General features: G+C 47.5%; 1 protein-coding gene across 1 annotated transcript; it reads right to left on the bottom strand.

The window, feature by feature from the left end:
* Positions 1–1,028: 1,028 nt before the first annotated feature.
* Positions 1,029–16,846, bottom strand: DUSP4 (dual specificity phosphatase 4). The gene is made up of 4 exons (XM_020812990.3): positions 16,301–16,846; positions 7,330–7,466; positions 3,654–3,873; positions 1,029–2,072 (listed from the first exon to the last, which is right to left on the bottom strand). Exons 1-4 carry the CDS (start codon positions 16,695–16,697, stop codon positions 1,687–1,689), a joined length of 1,140 nt encoding a protein of 379 aa, XP_020668649.3. The 5' UTR covers positions 16,698–16,846; the 3' UTR covers positions 1,029–1,686.
* Between the last annotated feature and the right edge of the window lie 4,503 nt (positions 16,847–21,349).

The raw sequence follows: 21,349 nt of genomic DNA, 5'->3' as shown, positions 1-21,349 counted from the left end.
TTCGCTTTTACTTTACCTTCCAGAGTTACTTCTTTCTTTCCCTGCCTGACACACTCCAGGCTTTTTGGGTAACAACTCTTACCTTCTCCTATTGGCCATGCTGTGATGATGAAAATTGTTGTAGTCACAAACAATGGTTGCTATCTTGGTGAAAGCAGCTTAGCCTCCATTGGTTAACTGACCTGCTGCGTACAGTAAAACGGTGGCTGCTGCCTGAAATCACCATACATGAAAACAGACCTGCTGTGGGCAGATGCATGCATTTTGTATATAAAGAAATTAGTGCATGCATTTGTTTTTGAACTGCTGGAAGAATAAAAGGTGGTGGTACAGCTCTAGCTACTGATAAATCCAGGTACTGTACTAGGTTATGCCCAACTTTTTAACCAGAGAGAAGAGAGACAGGAAAGTAGATGAACACTTTTTCCCCCAAGGCCCTGAAGAGACACTAGGACACAGAAACCCCTATTCAAGCGTAAGGTATACCAGAGGTACACTGCTTTTACAGATGCCTACTAATATCAAGCATAAGGAAGCCACAGCAAATGGGAAAAATTACAAAGTTCATCTCTGGAACACCATTTCCTACTACAGTGGTGCCCCGCTAGACGACGACCTTGCTGAACAATGAAACCGCAGGACAATTTTTTATCGCTATAACGATTGCAAAACTATGTTTACTATGGGGGATTTTCGTCTGATGTAGATTAGGTCCTTGCTTTGCGAACCGTTTGTTCACAAAACGATTTTTCCTGCTCCGCAAAATGGCTTCCCTTCAAAAAATGTTTTTTTTCCGGACAGAAGCTTCGCAAGACAGCGATTTAAAACAGCTGATAGGTGGTTCTCTATGGGTGATCTACGTTGGATTATGAGGTATTTCCCCATTGGAATGCATTAAACGGTTTTCAATGCATTCCAATGGGGATTTTTTCGCTTGACGACAATTTTGCTGTACAGCGATTTTCCTGGAACTGATTATCGTCGTCATGCAGGGCACCACTCCTCCCACTCAGTGAAAACAGAACTAGTTTTTGATCTGATATTTTTAATCAGAGTTTCAGCAACTGTACTTTCAAAATTCTGAGTTGCATCAGCAATAAAATATCCATTCTTCTCCCTTCTTCTAAATGAAACCATTATTAAATACAGTGGCAGTTTGGGATTTGTGACATAACCTACCAAGAAATTGAAAGCCAGGCACTTTGGAAAACTGTGGCCCCAGTCCAGCTGCAGCTGCAAACAACTAATAATTCATGACAACCAACTATGCCAAATGGAAGCACACATCTCTGTGTACATACGTATGTACATGTGTGCACACAAACACCCACATCAGTTCAGTAGCTCTCGGGCAAGCATGTTGTGCAGCTGCATCACCAACATTAATCTTTCTTTCACTCTCTTCTCACCCACCACGCACACTGGAACCTCAAAACACTGCTAGAATTTCACAATGTCAATCTTTTTATATTATCTATAATATATATTTTCAAAATGAGGTAAGACATTCTCCCAAGAAGGGATCTCCCACAGGTTCCATTCCAGCTTCCATGGCAGCCATTATTGCTCTGTCTTTGGCTAGGTTCTGACCGGCTGCTAGATGAGCAAGAGTATTTTATTGCCATTCATGGTAGCCGGTGGGGCTGTCCCTCTGCCGTCCCAGGATGCAGCCCCTAGAGGCCACCTCTAGCAAGTGGGTGAAGTGGTGATGGGACTATGCAGATATGGAAGGCTGCCGGGAGTGGAGTGAACCGCCACCGAGACTGGGAAGCTGAAGACAAACTGGGAGGTGGGTGTGGAGGAGGGCTTCCCCCTCTCCCGCAGTGTCCCTGAAGGGCTGGCTGCCTCGGCTGCACAGGTTGTCGCCAGCACCTGGGACTCGAACTGAAGTAGCTGCCCCATGAAGCTGAAATTGGGGGAGATGATGCTCCGGCGCTGCTTGACAAACTCAAAGGCTTCCTCAAGCTTAACTCGCTTCTTCATGATCAGGTAGGCCAAGCAGATGGTGGCCGATCGGGAGATGCCAGCTTGGCAGTGCACAAGGACCCGTCCGTGGCACATCTTCACAGAGTCTAGGGGGAGAGCAAAAAAAGCAGCATCAGCACACACAAGAAACCAAGCCAAGGCCAAAAAAGAAAACAAACTAACAGGAGTCAAAGGGATGCAAGAAATGTGCTGCCAATTACACTAGTGTGTAGAATTCCAGCCAGAGAACCCACCGCCCTGAGAGGGTCAAGGGTCCAGATTGGTTGTGTGGATTTTATAAACATGTTTTGATAAAGTTGGAAAGATACTTATGAAAATGGATGACCCAGAGTTATCTTTGAATTCAGCCAGTAGAAATGCTAACTAAGTTTATGAATGGGTTTTGAATGCCCTCAGCTTTATTTCCTTGAGCAGCAAAACAATATGCATGTAATCTGACAACATCTGGAAAACCAGTCGCTCAGCCCTGTGTATGCAATAAGAGGTCATGCAAATACATTAAAATTTGTATGCTGAATTTTCTGGGACAGTATGCAAATCAGCTTGTCAAGTGACACAGTTGTGGTATTTTCAAACTGTGGATTACACAGCTTTGACTATAGTCAAATACACAGACTGGAGTTAATTCCAAAATCTAGATTATACCAGTACATTTCCAGGCCAACAACAGCAAAAAAGACATCAAAATATGTGCAAGGTTTTGAAACCTCCAGTTCTGTGCTTGCTTGTCTTTTGATTTCCATACTTTACCACTGAAGGCAAACTCAGGAGCCTGTTTATGAATGGTGTTTGAATAATGCAAAATGTCTGTCTTCCCAGAGGGAAACCACCCTCCTTCACCTGATGCTACAGGATCAGGGCCAGAAATATGTATGCATGAAGTGACCTGTGAGGCGCTGTGGCTATTCAGTGTTTTGGCACCGATTCTTCCTATTGTGAAGTGATGTGGTTGCCCCCGTCATGCTTGCAAAACAACCCTCCTGTTTCCCCCAAACATGGAGCATCCCATTCATTAAACACCCAGTTCTGACTGCAGACTTTGTCGCGGCTCCTCTTGTTTGAGGGACACCCATCTACCTAATACCTCCCCCACCTCATGCCGACTCCCTGCATCTGCTACAGCATTTGCAGCTGTCAAATCTCAGCAGTGCTCAAAACAACATTACCCAGGCATCCTGTTGCCATAGCAATGTACCTGGCCCTAAAGGGAGGGAAAAATTTTCTCCACTTTGGCTGCTGCCAGAGAAACAGGGGACAGAGAGGAGAAGTCTGGAAGGGGCCTTTTGCGTATCACAACCTAAAGCCAGGGTGCCAACCTTCACAGATCCACGGCCACCCCAGACCTCAGAGGGCTACACCCCCATCACCCTAGCCACCCCCACCCAAATTTTTAAGGCATTTTACTGAAAAAGATCCCTCACACCTGCCAGTGACTAATTTTTAAAAAATTCCATTTGGGGGGCAGTTGTAGGGTATCCTAGATAGGGAACTGGCCTCTTGCGGGCCCTCCCTCATTTGGCCCACTAGGAGCCACATACAGCCAATGGGCTACAAGTTGCCCACCCTGACCAAAAGCAACGTATTGTGGCTCCAGGCTCCCAAATTTAGATCGCGACCCAAAAGCTTTGACCCTGGAACCAGAGCCCAGCTGCTTCTGCCCCACATACCTATATATTCAATGGCTTCCATGAACCAGGAGCTGATGTCGGTTTTGTGGTTATCTTCCACCGGAATGCATTTGTACTGAAAGTGTCCTTCAAAGTGGTTTGGGCAATCGGAGGAAACATTCAACAGGGCTGTGATCCCCAATGTGTCCAGCATGTCCCTCCTTGCGGCGTGGTGCGCGCTGCCGAGGAAAAGGAAAGGAAGGATTTCCACCGGACCACCCTGTTCCCGAGGGAGACACAAGACAGACAAATCAGGATGATGCTAAGAGGAGCACAAGAGGAGGTGGCCGGCCTTGCTAACTCACCCGTCCAAGCTTCCTGAAAGAAACCAAGCCTTCTAAAACGGCAGGAAGCCTGAGGGAGAAGATCCCTTTGGCCCCAGTGAAGCTATAACAGGCTCTTTACACCTTGAAGGCCCCTTCATTCTTCTAACTTGACTTGGCTCTATAGAGACAGGTAAAAAGTCCTTTCTCCTTTCCCACTGAGTCTTCATGAACAAGGAGACTTCACCGTTCCTAGCTGCTCTTGCTCCTTTGTTTTTGTGTATTTTCAGCATAGCTTGGAAATACTGCCTTTTTTTGGACTACAACTCCCAGAATCTACCACATTTTAGCTGTAATTTTCATACGATTTAGGACAAACGAAAATGATTACTCTGAGAAGATATACACAGATATACAAACGAAACACTGATGGTGGAAACAAAACTGCGTGTTTGGTGTACATTCTCAGTACCTGTTTCTCTAGGCATGGGTGTGTTCCCTGCTGAGGAAGAAACCTCAAATGCTGCAACAAGGGTGCCCACATACTATGCCCAAGAAAAGATGGATTTGTGGATAAATTAGGAATTTTAAATAACTTTGCCTACATTTTTTTGCAGCTGAGAAAGATGTAAGGAACTACAGTGGTGCCTCGATTAACGAGTGCCCTGTTTAACGATGAATCCGCATAGCGATTGAGTTTTTGCGATCGCAAAAGCGAATGCATAACAATGTTTTAGATAGGTAAAAATCGCTTTGTGATGATCGCAGGGAAGCGCTTCCCCGCGATCGTCACAAAGGCCCCGCCGATCAGCTGTGTTGCGAGGGGTGGAGAGCGAGCGAGCGCCGAAGCACAGCTGATCGGCGGTGGTTTGCAAAGATCGCGGGGAAGCCGTCATCGCAAACCCCCACCGATCAGCTGTGCTTCGGCTCTCTCTCCCCTCGCAGCTCCAGCCTCGGCAGGGAGACTGAGGCGGCGCTGCCACCCTGGCCGAGAAAGACCTTCTGCAGGCGCAGAAGGTCCTTCTCGGCCAGGGTGGTGGTGCAGTGCTTCAGTCTCCCTGCCGAGGCTGGAGCTGCGGGGGGGGTGGAGAGAGAGAGCACCAAAGCACAGCTGATCGGCGGGGCCTTTGGGAAGATGGGGAAGCGCTCCCCCGGGATCATCCCAAAGGCCCCATTTTCGCACAGCTGATCAGTGGTTCCAAAATGGCTGCCCGCTGTGTTGCCTCGCTTTAGAGGCACCGAAAATGGCCGCCCCTATGGAGGATTTTTGCATAAGGTGAGTTTTTAAGTCCCGAGGAATGCATCAAACGCATTTTAATGCGTTCCTATGGGCTTTTTTGTTCCACATAGCGACTAATCCATATAGCGACGATTTTTTCGGAACGGATTATCGTCGCTATGCGGGGCACCAATGTATCTGGGGCCTTTTAAGTGCCACTCGCTGCAGTAGTTTCTCCTTTTAACATTTTGACAGACAAGCGTTTCCCACAAAATTCTCTCCCAAGTAACAATGAGGGCTAGAAACCTGTTCCATTTTTAAAGGGAAATAAATAAATAAATTCTCAAGAGGCTGCGTTCTGCACCTGCAACCAAACTCTGCTGTTCTCTGTTTTTATAGCAAACTCCCATAGGTGTAGTTGTAGTTGACCAGAGCCTGCAGTTAAGGACAAAATGCAGAGACTGATAGAATTCTCAACTGCACCCACCCATGGTGGGCGAAAAGCCAAACTTGAATTCTGGCTGTGAATTGCCAATAGCAACAAGGAGACATCTATCCACATTCATTATTCCCTAGAAATTCTCAGCAGCCCCCACATTTTGAACATGCACAGTAATACCCCATTCTAAGTCTTCTGATCCTGTTGCGAGACTGCAGTTTATCCCCTGAAATGTGCAGTATGGAGATATGTTTTAATGGTATTGATACAGTCTGTGGACTGAAGATGACAGAGTGTGTGGGTGCTACGGAAAACACTGCTCAGAATTACATTTTGGGATGCAAGACTCAGCTTGCCTCCGAGTTGGAGTAAACACAGAAGCTCTAATCTCGCCAGGAACGGATGGCTCTCTAAAATGTATACTGCTGTTCTAAAGAAGCCTCTGTTATCACTCGCTGACAGCACGAAATGAGGTCCATGTGAGTTTAATATTTCTCTTTGACTGGGGGGAATGTGCTTACATACAGCTATGTGGATTTAGAGCTATAATATTTTTTAAGCAGTGCAACAAAAGTCTTCGTCTGAAAGAGTGTTACATCACACTCTGTTGAAATGCCTACTCTGTCCTTGCATGTTTGAAAATGCAATTACACTTGCAGCTTTTTCTTCTTCTGCTTTTCCATTTCCAAGAAACAAGAACCATAAAAGGCTTGGGGTTGGAAGCTTCTCCTCCTGACAGTCGGAAACCTCTTTAAGCCCATGAGCCAAGCTCCATTTCTGAGAAGTGCTCAGGGGCAGGCAGGTCAAAAGGGCAAGACCAAAAATATACCTGCATAGTTTGAGTTTAAAGCTCTTAGTACCAGCAAGCAAGAAAAAGCCTTTCAATGTTTTAGAAGGGAGGAAATCCTACAGAAAAAAATGGGGAAACCACAAAACCAAAAAGATAGTGTCATAGGGAGGGTTATGTGGCCACCTGCAGAATCCCACCTCTGCTCTCCTGTTATAGAAAGAAAGGTCGCCCAAGAGAAAAAACCCCACCCCACCACTTACTCTCAAATTACCAACAGTGTCACCATCAGCCTATCAGAGCGCCTACACCTTTGTTGCAACTATTCCGTGGCCACCCATTAAGACAGAAGTCACCTTCTCAAAACTAATACTCCCCACCATTCTTTGGCCAAGCACCACACGCCATCATGATTGAAAAAGAGACCTGTGTCCTAAAGCAGGTTCTGGTCAAGGACTGGACTGAGAGGTCCAGATCTGACCGAGGCAGACACTTCCATGTGCTGTGTGCAAACCGGGAACATGTTACAGTAGTGTAATGAACCATAAGAGCCACACTCTCCTGTCCTTCCCTTCCAAAGTGGGCCAGACCATTCTCCCATTTCAGAACAACTCCAGCAAAGAACAAATTACCCAATTCAGGAAATCTGGGGTGGGGGAATCTATTGTTTTTGTGACAGAGCAAAATGTCATGGCTCTGTTCCCACAGATGATACACTGAAGCTACAAGACTAAATCCCTCTACTGCCACACCATTAAAACCTGGATCATTTGATAGCAGCTGGGGTGCTGTCAACTCAAGGGCAGCTCCTCTCCCAAGCTGGATTCTCTCCCCTAGGGCTTTTTTTGGGATTGCTTCGAGGGCCTCCAATCCAATCAGGCTTCACCCTGCACAACTTCCAAAATCAGACAACACTGGGTATGGCGTCTGGGTGGCGGCGGTTGGGGAGAAGCACCGGACAAGCTCACCTGATCGTGCTGCGGTGTCCCACAGGAGCTGCAGCTATGCTCAAGATGCTCTACCGTGGTCGGCGAAGGAGGCGTCGTAGGGGATTTTGTCTTCATACAAAACTCTGGGTATTCTGAATGAAACCTCTCATAGCCACCTGAAAGCAGAAGACATTGCAACGTATTATACCTTGTCCTGCTACACAGTGGGGGGGAAAAACACCACTCTGCAGTGTGCAGGAGCGGAGTAATGGAAGCAACAGGGGGGGGGGGAGCGGAACCACTCGGAAATATTGTTGGCCTGATGATCACCATCCTCTCAACCACTTTTTCTTCAGAAGAGGAGAAACATATATCTTCAACTGCCTATTGGCTGAAAATCAATGGAAAGTCCCAACTAGAGCGAGCCCACTGAATCAGTGGAACTTACAGACAAATCGACTCACCAAACCCCCCATTGATTCACTGGCCTCCTCTAGTTGTGGCTTTCTGCTGGGTTTCCACCATTATCTACACCTGGAGTGCAAGCCAGCTTTGGGCTATCTGTTCAAAGGCATAGCTATGACTGCAGAGAGAGGGAAAACAAGATAATCGGTTTAAAGCCCAGGCCCCCCGTATCTGTGGCAGAAGTTGCTCTAAGAGCAAACGAGACAGGAGGGAAAGGAGAGAAGTACAGGCGGCTGCATTTGAAACCCTTCTGGCTTGTGTTGACTGAAAGGAGTTATTTCCCCACCTGCTGAGGCATCCATATTTATAAAGTTTAACTTCTGGTTTTTAGAAAGCTGTCGCTACACAAGGCCAAAAGGGGAACTGAACAGGATAGGTAGGAAGAAATTAAAATATCATGAACCAGGAGCACTTACAAAAAAAAAATGTTCTAGGTTCAAGCTAAAGATTTTTATTTTAAAATCTTTTTTTAAAATTAACAAACATTTTAAAGCTGCGCTTCAGCCTGGCTGGATATGAAGACAGTGCACAAATACAGCTGAAGCAGTCTAAAACAGTCAGGGGAAACAACGGGCCCTTCAGCAGCGGCAATTCGGCATGAGGAAGAGTTTGGGCGAGGCACGTGGAAGAAGAATGAAGGCAAACCCACAAAGGAAGATGGCCAGAAAGCAGGGCATGCAAAGGCAGAAGCCCAACGGAGAGCATGACAAAGGAAGAGCTCCTTCCCCGGGGACTTCAAGAGGACTAGCGCCCTCCTCAACCACCCAGCTAACTCCGACAAAAAGGTAAGACATTCCAGAAGCCACTGGCAGTTCAGGTTGGATCCTGCAAGCCACCCCTAAATAATTATGCAGTTCTTTCTGTGCTCTGGGCCCAACAACAATGGGTGGGAACCCCATTTGTGCCTTTGAAGGGCACCTTGATTCTGGGTGATCAGAGCCAGAGCCTTCGCTACAGCCAGGGTCTCCTATTTCCCAAGGGCCTCTCGTGTGGCTCTGCTCTACAGGAAGCCAGTCAATGCCTTTCTATTATGCCAGGAAACTATGCAGAACAAAAATCCACACAGCAGAGAAGCCAGCTCTGATTTTCCAAAGTTCTCCAGGGGACAATCGGCTAAGAACAAGTTTGCATCTTCCTACCGAGATTTAGGTAACCCAACGAGATCACTAACTAGCACCTTCGCACTGAAGGCTCGGGCATCACTGTCACTTTTTCACCCTCAGAAAAAGAGCAATTCTTGTCAAAACACCCTAGGCAACCTTAAACAGCTATTAGATGTCCCGTTGTCCAGCCAAAGGTGTCTCTCTCCTCCTCCTCCCCAGCACTGCCCTCCCAACTAAAGACCCCACTGCAGGGCTCTCATGGACACACCATGCTCACTGCAAACTTTACCCCTCAAAAAAAGAGGGGGCCGTCTCTGTGTGTGAGAGAGGCACGGATCTTTCTCTTGGAAAGCATGCACTGAGATGGGACGACCTCCACCATCACTACTCCTCGTGCTCAAGTGATTGCCCAACAATTGCTCATTCGTCGCAGAAAACGGTCCTGGGTTGGATCCTACCGTATGCTCACAAAAGATCTCCTTGTGGATGGAGGCGGGGGTGGTGGTGGGGCTGGAGTCACTCATCCCCCCTTCCCTCGATATGGAAGAGCTATAAGGCCCATACCTCAGGATACACATCAAGTCCTTTCTCATAGCAGATGGGATCAGAGTCCCCATCCAGGCTTGTGGGAGGTTCTCGTGCCTTGTGTTGGCGTTCTCTCTATCACCTTGGCCGTTACAGTTTTAGGCTGACCTCATCTGCGGCTGGCAGCGTGTCGATATCAGGCCACTACCCGGACTTCAGGGCCCAGGAAGCCCTCTTATCTGTCCCAGAATGCTTTTAATTTCGAATGCACTTTTTAACCCTGACAGCTGCAAGGCCAACACCACCCAACAGCCTCCATCTTAAATTTCCCCAAAACGCTGCAGGGCTCTAAATGGCTCCATGCTAGCAAAATCATACAGCTGCCTTTTACTTTAAAAAAAAAGCACCTGGCTTTGACATCTGTCCTTCCCAACCAGCCAGCCCTCACACAGTGAAGCTGGAAGGAATGGTTCCGGCTGCCTGGTAAGCTTGGGTATGTTGATGGGATGATGATGATGACAGGGAGGGGTAAAAGCAGGGGCAAATCTACTATGAAACTAATGAAGCTTAAGCTTCAGGGCCCAGAAGTGACTTTAGTTCACATCTTTTTTAAAAAAAATGTGGTGACCTGTCGTGGAACAACTCCACCGGAGAAGATCTTGGAAGTGGTTACCCAGATTTCGCTGCACGTTGCGAAGGGTCCCCTATAACAGTTCAAGCTTCGGGGCCCCAAAAATGTAGGTCTGCCACTGGGTAAAGGGCATTGGTGGAGGAGAGAAGCAGAAGGGTTAGCATATGAGTGGACGTTTAGTTTTGAGTATGATTTGTGGGAGGCCTTCTGGTTGACCAAGGGCAATGTACTGCCCTGCCTTCCTATCAAAGAGAAGCTTCATCTGCAGCGTAAAACTGAGGATTCCAAGCACTGGGTGAGAATTCTGGTGCTCGGTGCCCACTCAGTTAGTGGGGATTTGATGAGCCCACTCCTCTGCAATCGGGCTGCTGGGCAACTTTTATTTTTAACCTGGCTAGTTTGCCTTCTGGGAAACGGGTGACTGGACTCTGCCTCCACGGTGGCCACTTTGTGAGCAGACACCCGGGCAGTTATCTTACAACAGTTCCTGTGAAATATCACCAGCATTCTGAAAGCTCACCAGAGAAGCAGGGGACTCCTTTATAAAGGGGTTCTTTAACTGAAAACTAGTATCAACCGTCCTCAGCGAGCCAGACACGGGGACCAAATCCTGCTACAAACCCAAATGCCAATGGGCTTCCTCCTCCATTTACTCTGGCAACATTATTACAATCACCCAGTGGGAGAGCCCTTCTGCATTCCGCATTCCACGCAGGCCGCGCAAGCCAAGCTTCTTATCTCCTTGCAGAAAACAATCAACAGGCACAATTCTAACATCAGAAACAGACAATCTTCAGAAACCAACAAAACATTGTTTCCATTTTCCAGGCCAGTCAATTATTGTTCTTAAAGTAAGCCCTTGAACACAAAGGGATTTCAGAGGGAGACTCCAACAGGGAACTGAATTACATACATTTGGTTCAGAGAAGGGCCAGTTTCAGGTTTTATGCTTATTCACGAGTAAACCCCACCATGATCAGGAAAGGCGAGACTTTCTAAAAACAATGGGACAAACCAGAGTCAATACCTGACCTAGTTTCCACCATTCAAGTGGTTTTGGCTCGGATGGAAGGTTTTACATGAATATATCCAAAGCAATTGTAATTCCTTGTTGACATCCTAAGGAACAATTCACCTACAAACAGCACACCGGGGGGGGGGGTGTTTCATACTCCCATGTGCCATCAGAACACTATCTGGGTTTCTTCCTGAAGCATCTGTACAAAAAAGCCACTTAAAGCCCAGAGCGTTTTCCCTGCAAAACAGATTTTCTAACACGGCCCTCCAAGATTTCTCAGGACAGCAGGTGATTGTGAATGCTGCAGCCAACAAAGTTCCAGCAGAAAACCATTTCAAAAGAGCACTGACTGGCGTGAGGAAAGCTAAAAATAAACTGCATTTACATGTTCAAGAGAACCAGCTCCCCACCTAGGCACACATTAACAGGGTTGTGTCAATTATTACAAGATCCTGGAAAAAATGGTTGTTCACAGGACAAGCTCATCCCTTCCTCCTCCCCTCGCCCAGCTCACATGGCGACTGGGTGATAAACCTTAAAGATGATGTATTTTATATCAAGTTGGATCTGGAAGCAGATTCCCCAAAAAAGGGAGGCATTTCCTGTTTCTAGCCTGTTTTAAAAAAGATGGATAGATGGCTACAACTTTGAATTTTTTATTTTAAAACACATTGAGAGCAAAGGAATGAGAACTGTAACAACAGCATCATTTCCAACAAACACACGAGAGCAAGAGCTTGAACAAACCAACATTTTTCCCTTGCTTTAAATGTTATTTAAATTATTTTAAACGTTTAACTCCCATATAATTCTCCATTTGGCACAGGGCATGTGCAGACACTACAAGAATAAATAGGCAGGCCTGAGATGGTGCTACTGAGGTTGATTACTCTGATATATGTGTGTTTTTTTTCCAAATCAATCCCAGGTCTCGTGTTTTTATTATTAAACATCTTCTTAAGATATGCAATGAACTGCTGCAACACTCTGCTTTTCCATCATTGTTCATAATTTTCCAGCACAACAGTCAAAGGCACATGTGGCACCCTCCAAGAGTGGCACCCCGGCCTTCCTTCCTACGGATTCAGGAGAAAGCCAGAGAAGAATTGTGTGTAGTAGTAAAGCACAAGGCCTCTTAAGCTGGTTCATGGACTAACCACAAATCCACCAAACTAAGCCCCAATTCCTGAACTGCAGCCAGGATCACCTAAGAGTCAACAACACTCGCCTGTTCACCAGCCAAACAAAAACTTGTAGCTTCAAAGGAAGGTCAAGGGAAGGTATATGCGTAAGGCAGAGTCCCTTTGATAAACTGGGGTGTGAGATCAAATCAACAGCTGTAACTTTTAAAACTACAACTCCAATCTCCAACTGCATCTTTCCTAAATTTCATCTAAGACACAAGCCTGGCAAAATCCATCCGCCATGAACCTGAGGGACTCTTAAGTTCTTTGCACTCATGACAAGACACTGGTGCAAGTTGGATGAAGTGGGCCCTGATCCACAAAAGGTAGTAGATTATATGATTTCTTGAGTGATCTATAAAGGTATTGCCTACTCCTGCATTTGTAGTGTGTAATGACCACCCTGCTCTCTTGTAATTCAACTGGGTGCATCTGGTTACACAGCGCAACTCAATGATTAAAATCTTGTTGCTTAGTATAGTAAGTTGTCCTAGAGTAGGCCTACTGAATCAGTGAGGGTTGACTGAGGGATTTGGTGGGTCAACTCCTCCACAGATTCAAGAAGGCCTACTTTAGTGCAACTTAGTACACTAAGCAACAGGATTTCAGCCAATGATTGGCAACCTGACAGTAGACAAATATTAAAAGAAGCCAGGACGCTCCAACTGAATTGATGCTCTCTTAGTGCAACTACTTTTTAAACTTTTCCAAAACAGGTGATCCTGTTCTGCTTTTCTTCTCGTTTATTTTCCTTTTTTCTTTTGATTAGGTAACTTTTAAACGTAACTATTTTTAGCCTATTAAATCAGAGTCGGAAACCTTTATTAGGCATATACAGAATGACAATTTAACAAGTACGGCCTATAAAATAAAAGCCAAACAGCAAAGCAGGTCATTAAACATTCACATTTACAGAAACCTTCGCAAATACAAGTCAGTGTCATTGTGGCACAGGAACTGTTTTATATCATTAATTACCACCAGCCCTTGTTGTTTAGTCGTTAAGTTGTGTCGTGACCCCATAGACCAGAGCACGCCAGGCGCTCCTGTCTTCCACTGCCTCCCGGAGTTGGGTCAAATTCATATTGGCATTTTCAGTGACACTGTTCAACCATCTCGTCCTCTGTCCTCCCCTTCTCCTCTTGCCCTCACACTTTCCAGGTCTTTTCCAGGGAGTCTTCTCTTCTCATGAGATGGCCAAAGTATTGGAGGCTCAGCTTCAGGATCTTTCTGTCCTTCCAGTGAGCACTCAGGGTTGATTTCCTTCAAAATGGATAAGTTTGTTCTCCTTGCAGTCCAGGGGACTCTCAAGAGCCTCCTCCAGCACCAAAATTCAAAAGCATCAATTCTTCGGCGGTCTGCTTTCTTTATGGTCCAGCTCTCACTTCTATACATCGCTACTGGAAAAACCATAGCTTTGAAAATGTGGACGTTTGTCGGCAACATGATGTCTCTGCTTTTTAAGATGCTACCACCAGCCCTATCAATGATTAAAATACTGTACTTGCCCTTTTACGTTTAGAGGTGTTAAACATTCTGGAACAACATTTGATCAACTCACTTTGTTAGGTTAGATGCCCAACTCTAGGACAACCAGTAGTCTCCAATTACACATGCAGGCAGTCTCCAGCCTGACAGTGAAAAGGATATGGGAACAAAACTGGAGGTACCTGGAGAAGGTGTTTGTGACTATAGGCTGAAGTTGCAAGCCCCCCCCCCCTCGGTGCAATTCGGAACATGAAAATAGAGCCAAAAAGCAGCTTCCTTCTTCAGCAGCACAAATTGATGCAGCCAATATTCCTGGTTGCCCGCCCACAACCAAACAGAGCTTTGCTGGATTGTTTTGCAAACCTGGAGCATAATTTATGTTTATTTTAAGATCCTTGAGCAGCTCTGGGTCAACAAGGAACGGTGACTGCTCACTCTATGTGGACTATCTGAGAGACGCTTTTCCATGCCTTTGTCAGAAACTACTGACTTCAGTAGGTCTATTCCCAACAGCCTCCCCTGCTTTTCCCCCAAAAAAAAAAAAAAAAAAGGAAGGGGTGACTCAGATATATATATATATATATATATATATATATATATATATATATATATATATATATATATATATATATATATATATATATATATGAACATCCACTTTGCATCTTGAAGGCTCAAGGCATTGGCCAGTTCAAAAGGAAACCAAGTATGTAAGGCTGGAAGGAGCCTTTGCTGGAGCACTGCCAGTCCAGAGGCAGCTGAGCAAGGCTGGACGGACCAACAGTCTTACTCTGTAAAGAGAGACGGGGGGGGGGAGAGCTAGACCCCACCTTCATGACTTGGTTGACCTCCCAGCAACAATTTCCAAACCTCACTGATATCCTTATCTGCTGGAACCCAAAACAGTCTCTGCCCCCCCTTCACCCCAAACCTCACTTGTTCATTCATCACATGCACAAAGCAAGGAGGCAGACCCCCAACGGGAGTGTGCAGCTGAGATGTACCAAGACCGGAATGCAGAGCAGGGTTGTGAGAGACCAGGTTAAAAGTGTCCTCTTGGCCTGCACGTGGCCCCACATGGGATGATAGCCATGTACAGAGCCAATGCTCTGATCCATACCAGCTCTCCCTGAACTCTACATGTGACCTCCAGGATTACATGCTGGTTACAAAGGCAGCTTCTTAGGCTGATAAAATACCCAAAACAAGGTTAAGCCTTACAACTCCCTGACACACTAGATTTAAAAATGAAAAAACGAAAGAAAATCCATATGTGTGCATTTGTGTGAATCCATCAGTGATATTCCAGCACTGCTGATGCCATAAAGGTGAATGCTTCCATATCAATCAATAATATGCAGCTCTTTTCCAATACTGTACATCCATGCCTTTGCCACCCAAACATTCAAGCCCCAGTTGATCTGTCTATCCCTGGACTTTAGGGCTGGTCGCTGCCCCCTTTCCTAGCCCACATGTGTCAGGGAGAGAGCCAGCGGCAAAACAACAACGCAGGATCTCTCAGCCTCTTCCACCCACCCAGGGTTTTTGTAGTTCAAAAGGTCACCAGTCGCCCACACACACACAGAGACGCGCACACACAGACAAACGCACAGGCATCCCAGAGCTTTCAGATCAGGCTATCAGGAAACAATCTCCAGACAGAATGCAAACCCCTATTTCCCTTCTTGCCCCAGAGGAAGGGGGTACTTTGTTAGGTCAGATGAGCCGCCGCCCCCCCCCTGCGCACACCTCCCAGTCTCCCTCTCCAACAGAAGGCGGGTCAATGAACAGGGACTCCATCCCAGGGAAAAGAGGCGTCCGGTGCGCGACTCGCTCTCTTCCCAGCAAGCGCTGAAAGGAGACCGGGGTGGTGGGTGGGAGGGATCCAATCTCCGCCTCCACCTCCACGCCACCTTCCGTCTTCCTCCTCTTACATGGTGACAAATGAACCAATACTGAAAGCGATTTCACACCTGCCTGGAGGGCCCCCGGAGGCCGGAAAAGCCCAGCTGTGGGTCACACGTGCGCGCAGAAAGAAGCGCGCACACTTGCCGGCTCTACAGACACGGTTTGAGAGGAGGAGGAGGAGCGCCTCCGTCGGGAAACCTCTCTCCAGATTCTCCCATCTGCTTACCCGGGGGGGGGGGGAAACTCTCGACGGAGAGTTAAAAAAACGGGGGGGGGGGGAAGGAGGCATCTCCCCTGTGGAGTGGTGGTTTGTTGGGATTAAAGGAAGTCGGGAGCCCTGTGCTGATGGCACCCATTCAGAAAAAAAGCCCGCCTCTGGCGAACGCACTTGCACATGCCCAGAGGCACTCTTGTTCCGACTCCTGCGCGGCTGAACAGTTCGCGAGGGAGGCGGTCCGCAAACACACGTATATCCCGGGCCACGTAAGTTCCTCAACTTCGAAGGGCTGAGGTAGCGATCCTGAACCCTGCCCGGGGGACTTAATCGACGTGGGAAGCCGACAGCCCCGTGGGCGAGCCGATCCAAGGCAGCTCCGGGGAGGGAAGGAGGGAGCCGATCCTGCGACGACGCCGTCACTCACACCGACCGACCCGACCCGACCCCCCCCCCCGGTCACCCCTCGCTCACCTTTCAGGAGGCAGATGTCGGTGTGCGCCGTGTCCCGGCGCAGCGTCCGCACCACCAGCGACACGGTGCTGTCCTCCCGCAGCGCTTCGGCCCGGGGGCTGCGCTCGTCGTAGACGACGACCGACGAGTAAAGCCCCGAGCGGAGCCGGGAGCGCACCTCGTCCTCGGCCGGCAAGATCTGCTCCAGGCTGACGGACCCTTTGGCCCGGCGACGCACGATGGTGTTGCAGCGCACGTTGAGGGCGCCGCGGATGTAACCGGCGCTGTGAGCCAGGAAGGGCCGGCAGTCCAAGAGGAGGCACTTCCCTGGCGGGGCCGCGTTGTTGCCGCCGCCGTCGCCGCCGCGGTGCAGGAGGCGCTGGAGCCCGCCGCAGTCCACCTCGCGCACCTCCACCATGGCCCCCGCCGGCGTCCCCGAGGCGCCCCCCGGCCCCACGAAGGGACCCCCGGGCTTCAGCGCATGGGGTCGCCCGCCGACCCTTTCCGACCCCGAGGGCGCCTCCACAGCGTGGCCGTCGATCAAAAACGAAGCGCGGCCGGCCGGAGCCTCGGCTTCCTCTGGTGGTGGCGCCGGCTGCGGCGCGGCCAGCGAGCGCGGGGCGCGTGGGAGGAGCCCTTTTACTCCCTCGCCCCGCCCCCTACACGCTCGCGCTCTCTCTCTCCGCTCCCCCCCCCCCCGCCGCCGCCGCCGCTTCCTCTTCTTCTCCCTCCCGGCCCCGCAGGGCCCCCATTCTTCCTTTTTTCCCTCGCCGTGAATGGAACGCGGCGAAGCCTGACGACGACGACGACGACGTCACAAGAGGGAGGGGGGGAAACATGCAAACGACGCCACCAGCTCCAACCCCTCCCCTCCCCCCGCTCGCGCTTCTGCGCGCGTTCATTCATTAAAAAAAAAGGAGAAGTCGAGCTCGCGGGCCGCTCTCTCGCTCTCTCTCTCTCTTGCTTGGGCTTTGGCGAAGGAGGGGGAGGGGAAACAAGCCAGCATTTGAAACACGGCCCCGCTTCCTGCCTCTCGGTGTCATTCGGCGCCAGCCGCCGACGCCAAGGCCGGCTCTGCGTCAGGCGCGTCTCAGCACACGCTCGCTCGCTTTCTTTTGTTACGAAGCCCAGGCAGAAAGCTCAGGCCAGGGTGTGTGTGTGTGTGTGTGTGTGTGCAAGAGCCGTTGGGAAGCCGCGCCTTCCCCCCCCTCGCCTCGCTTGCCAGGTGAAACCTAACGGCATCGCCTCCGCCGGGCCTCCCCCCCCATGTCTTGCTTCCCCCCCTCCTCTTCCCGCAAACACCGGGCCCGTGAGAGGTGCGCGCCGATGGGAATGCTTTGGTTCGAAGGTGTGTGTGTGTGGGGGGGGGTTATGAATATCCCCCGAAATAAATAACCATGTTCTGTTCGGAAGTAACTTCCACCCACCCCGTCGAACGGCTTTAAATGTGTTTGGTCAAGGATGCTCAGGATGACTGCACCATCCTACGCAGGTTTATTCGGAAGTAAGGCCCGCTGAGTTGAGTTGAGCGGGACTTGTTCGGAGCTGTGAAGAAACTAGTTACAGTAACGCAGTCGGCTATAACTAGTTACTTCTGGGTGGTGAGGATAAAACGGGTCAAATTTGAAAAGGCAAGTAATTAGGAGTTGCAAAGTCACACTGCGCCGTGGCTATTTTTTTCTTATTGCTCTTAAATTGCTAGAAAACGTTATAAGCATTTCTAGCGACCTTTCTGACAGTTTTTTCCCCCCCAGGTCTCATGCCATTCTCTCATCGGTCATAAATGACAAGGGAGAGATTGCTCTGTTCAGCTGCATTTCTTTCTTGGAAATTTGGTTGCTTTCCAGCATCTTTCCAGAGCGGATGCCAAGGGAAGCTCCTTCCTTCCCAAGGGCAGGCACAGCATCAGGACTGGAGTTGCTGAAAGGAACAGTGTGAACTCCCACCCCTGCATGCCCTGGCCCTGATCGCTTCACCCCCCTGCTTAACTAAGGTGTGTGTATGGGGTGGGGGTGGGGGAACAGCTTCACAAAATGCAAGCTACAAGGAAGTCTGTTTAAATGCCAGGAATCTTAGGGACCTTTCACTGGATGTCGGAACAAAGATCAGCCATGATTTGAACCCGAGACAGTATCAACATATACTGTTGGCTTCTGCCAAAAAAAGTTTTTGGATAAGATAGTTTAATTCACAGTTACTGAATGTAACAAAGATACCTCACATTTTCAAGGACATTTGATTTGGTTCCTTCATGCCAGTACAGTATAAATGCTGGGCCACTTTTGGGAAGGAGAGGTCTGGTGAACCCACAAAGTCCATGTAAATTGAGCTTTCTAGGGAGGCAGATATCTTGAAAGGGTGTGCCTTCTTGACTTGGCATCTCTGTTGGTAGAACATTATCACAGATGGAAAACAGCCAGGAGCTGCTTGGATCTGTCCCACCGAAATAGGCAGGCTTAAAAAAATAATTACAAGACCAGGTTGGGAGTTTGATAATTCTAAGATGATGGTGATCAATTCAGCCGGAGTTCAAGGACCCATGTTGCTTCAGCAACTCTACAGCCCTCATAGTCATCTTCCAAGAAAGATGACTAGGAGGCTGAGCCTTCATACTAATAATTTCAGAACACGTGAAGAGATTTTTAACACCTGTTCTACAGCTTCTGTCATTAGCTGGGGTTGTTTTTCTCCCTGAGGGTGCCACATCAGCTCTGTTCAGGCACTGAGAAAGTTCAAGCTGATGTGTAACAGTTACAGATGAGAAAGTCATGTGGATTGCAGGAGTGACATGTTACTCTCTTGTACAGCATAAATAGTAATTACCGTGGGGATTTGTACTGAAATTTCACAGAGCAAGGAGTTTCCTTTCCGCACCTACTAATTACAGAGTGCAGAGAAAGTAAAGGGAGGCGGGTGTGGGAATGTCAGTACACTTCGCTGACACATTTATAAGAAAGATGAACCCGCTGAAGGTCCCAGCTTGAAATGAACGCACTTCCAGATTTTCTTCAGGACATGTCATGTTGGTTAAAATATCAGAAAATGTCTGCGGCAATTGCTGTGACTTAACTGCTTTCAAGATAACACAACGGGAACTACCCAGCCCACCCAGAGTGCTTTTAAGTCCCATTTATTTCAGTGGGAGAAAGTTCCATGTGTGTTCAGTTCTCAAGTTGAAACTGATATTACAATGTGTAGGTTTGTTTGATCGTATGCCTAGAATTCTTTTTCATCGTTTCAAGAATCTTGTTCTTGAATGCACAAGTCTGGGGTAGGTTCAGGAACCAGCCTCAAAAGGGATCCCTTTGAGCTCTAGGCCACATGAGGAGCAACAGTGTACTTTTCAAAGCAGTTTAACAACACAGCTGAATGAGCCGGGCCTGATGCTTAATTTCTTTGTAGAAGTTCTATTGCTTTTTAACAAGTGAGTTATTTGCAACTTTAATTGAACTTAAAAGTGCAGTGTATGTACAGTATTATAAATCACCAACTCAAACCCAATTTATGGCCACCCAAATAAGCTTTTCAAGGTAATCTAGGGTGGTGTTGGCGGCAACCAGAAACAGAAGAGGTACTGTCTGGGACTCTAGGTGATTCAGTCCTGAGGCATGGTCCATCCCCCACATAGTTAACAGTTCCACCTGATGAGTTCCTATGGCCAAGTGGGATTTGAACCGACATCTCTTGAGGCCGAGTCTGCAATTCTACCCACTATAAACACACTGAATGTTACATTCCACTCCATTAAATGGTCTTTCAGGGTAGATATCTGGAACTATAAAGCCAACACAATAGCATGTGGCAGCTTCTCATAAACAAGACAGTGACTGACACATGAATTAGTTAAACATGCAAGCCTCTCTTTAAAATGTATTTTCAAACTGGCCATGCATGATTATTTTAAGAAGGATGGGCTGAGAAAAGGAAGGTATCCTTAAATCTTCTGACCCATTTGTCTTCCCATTTTCTATTTCTTCTAAAAGAAATAGAAAATATCCCCAAGCTGCAAGATAATAGTCAAAAGCAAGGAGAGAGACTGGATGGATATTACAGCCTGAAGGATGATGATTCTGGAGAAAGAGCTTATCTTGCTTTTGATATATTGATACAAAAGGTGTTAACAGATCTTTCACTTTTATCTCTGCACATGGATTACCTATCTGTGTTTTGTTTTATTTCAGTTTTGTTTACCTGTAAGAAAATATTAGCTTGGTCCTGACTCGTACAAGTGCTTTTTTAACATCATGTTGCCACACTATCTGCTCCTGATTTTGTTTGATTTTTCTCTGTTGTCACTAATTAACAAATTATTCCATGTATCTCTCATTGTATTAGCCTTGTGAGTTGGTGCACTTGCCACTGCAGTTTACACCACTGAACTTTTTTGGGGGGTGGCGGTGGCGGCCAGAATTGATTTGGAAGACATAACTGTATTAAAAGTAGACTTCAAATATAATATAATACAATATTAGTCCATATCCTTTTCTAGAATTGCATACATTTCATACACACTACCAGACAATAACCTCTGTTTATGTTGATCCATTCATTGTTGCAAAATTATGTGTCAAGTAGGAACTAACTTATAGTGGCCCTAACAGGGCTTTCAGAGTAAAGTGAGATACTGTAGTTAATCAGTGGTTTCACCAGTTCCAAGCCCCCCCCATGAGTTTTCATTGTCCAGCAGGGATTGGAACTCAGGCCTTTGGAGTCTTAGTCCATCTCTCTATCCGCTATGCTATAATGGGAAATTATACTCCATTAAAAATCTTGTTCTGCTCTGGAACTTGGAAATACAGACATGTATACATATACAGCCCAACAGTCTCATATTTGTGAGCAATACAAATCACATGAGGCAGTGTGATTTGATATCCCAAATGGTGTGCATGTTTTGCCAGTTTGGACACAATTCATCATGTGATTTTACATGTGACTTATAGTGTCGCATAGGCTTGCCCAGTACTGGATCGGCTGGATTTTTTCTTTGCAGAAATCTTTAACCCTTCCTGAGAAACATTCTCACGCTTGCAACAGACCTCAGAGCAGATGATTCCAAAAGGATATGAA

Source organism: Pogona vitticeps, chromosome 2 (genome assembly GCF_051106095.1).
Source record: "Pogona vitticeps strain Pit_001003342236 chromosome 2, PviZW2.1, whole genome shotgun sequence".
Lineage (NCBI taxonomy): Eukaryota > Metazoa > Chordata > Lepidosauria > Squamata > Agamidae > Pogona > Pogona vitticeps.
Note: the sequence above shows the minus strand (reverse complement) of the source record. Positions and strands in the feature narration are given on the sequence as shown.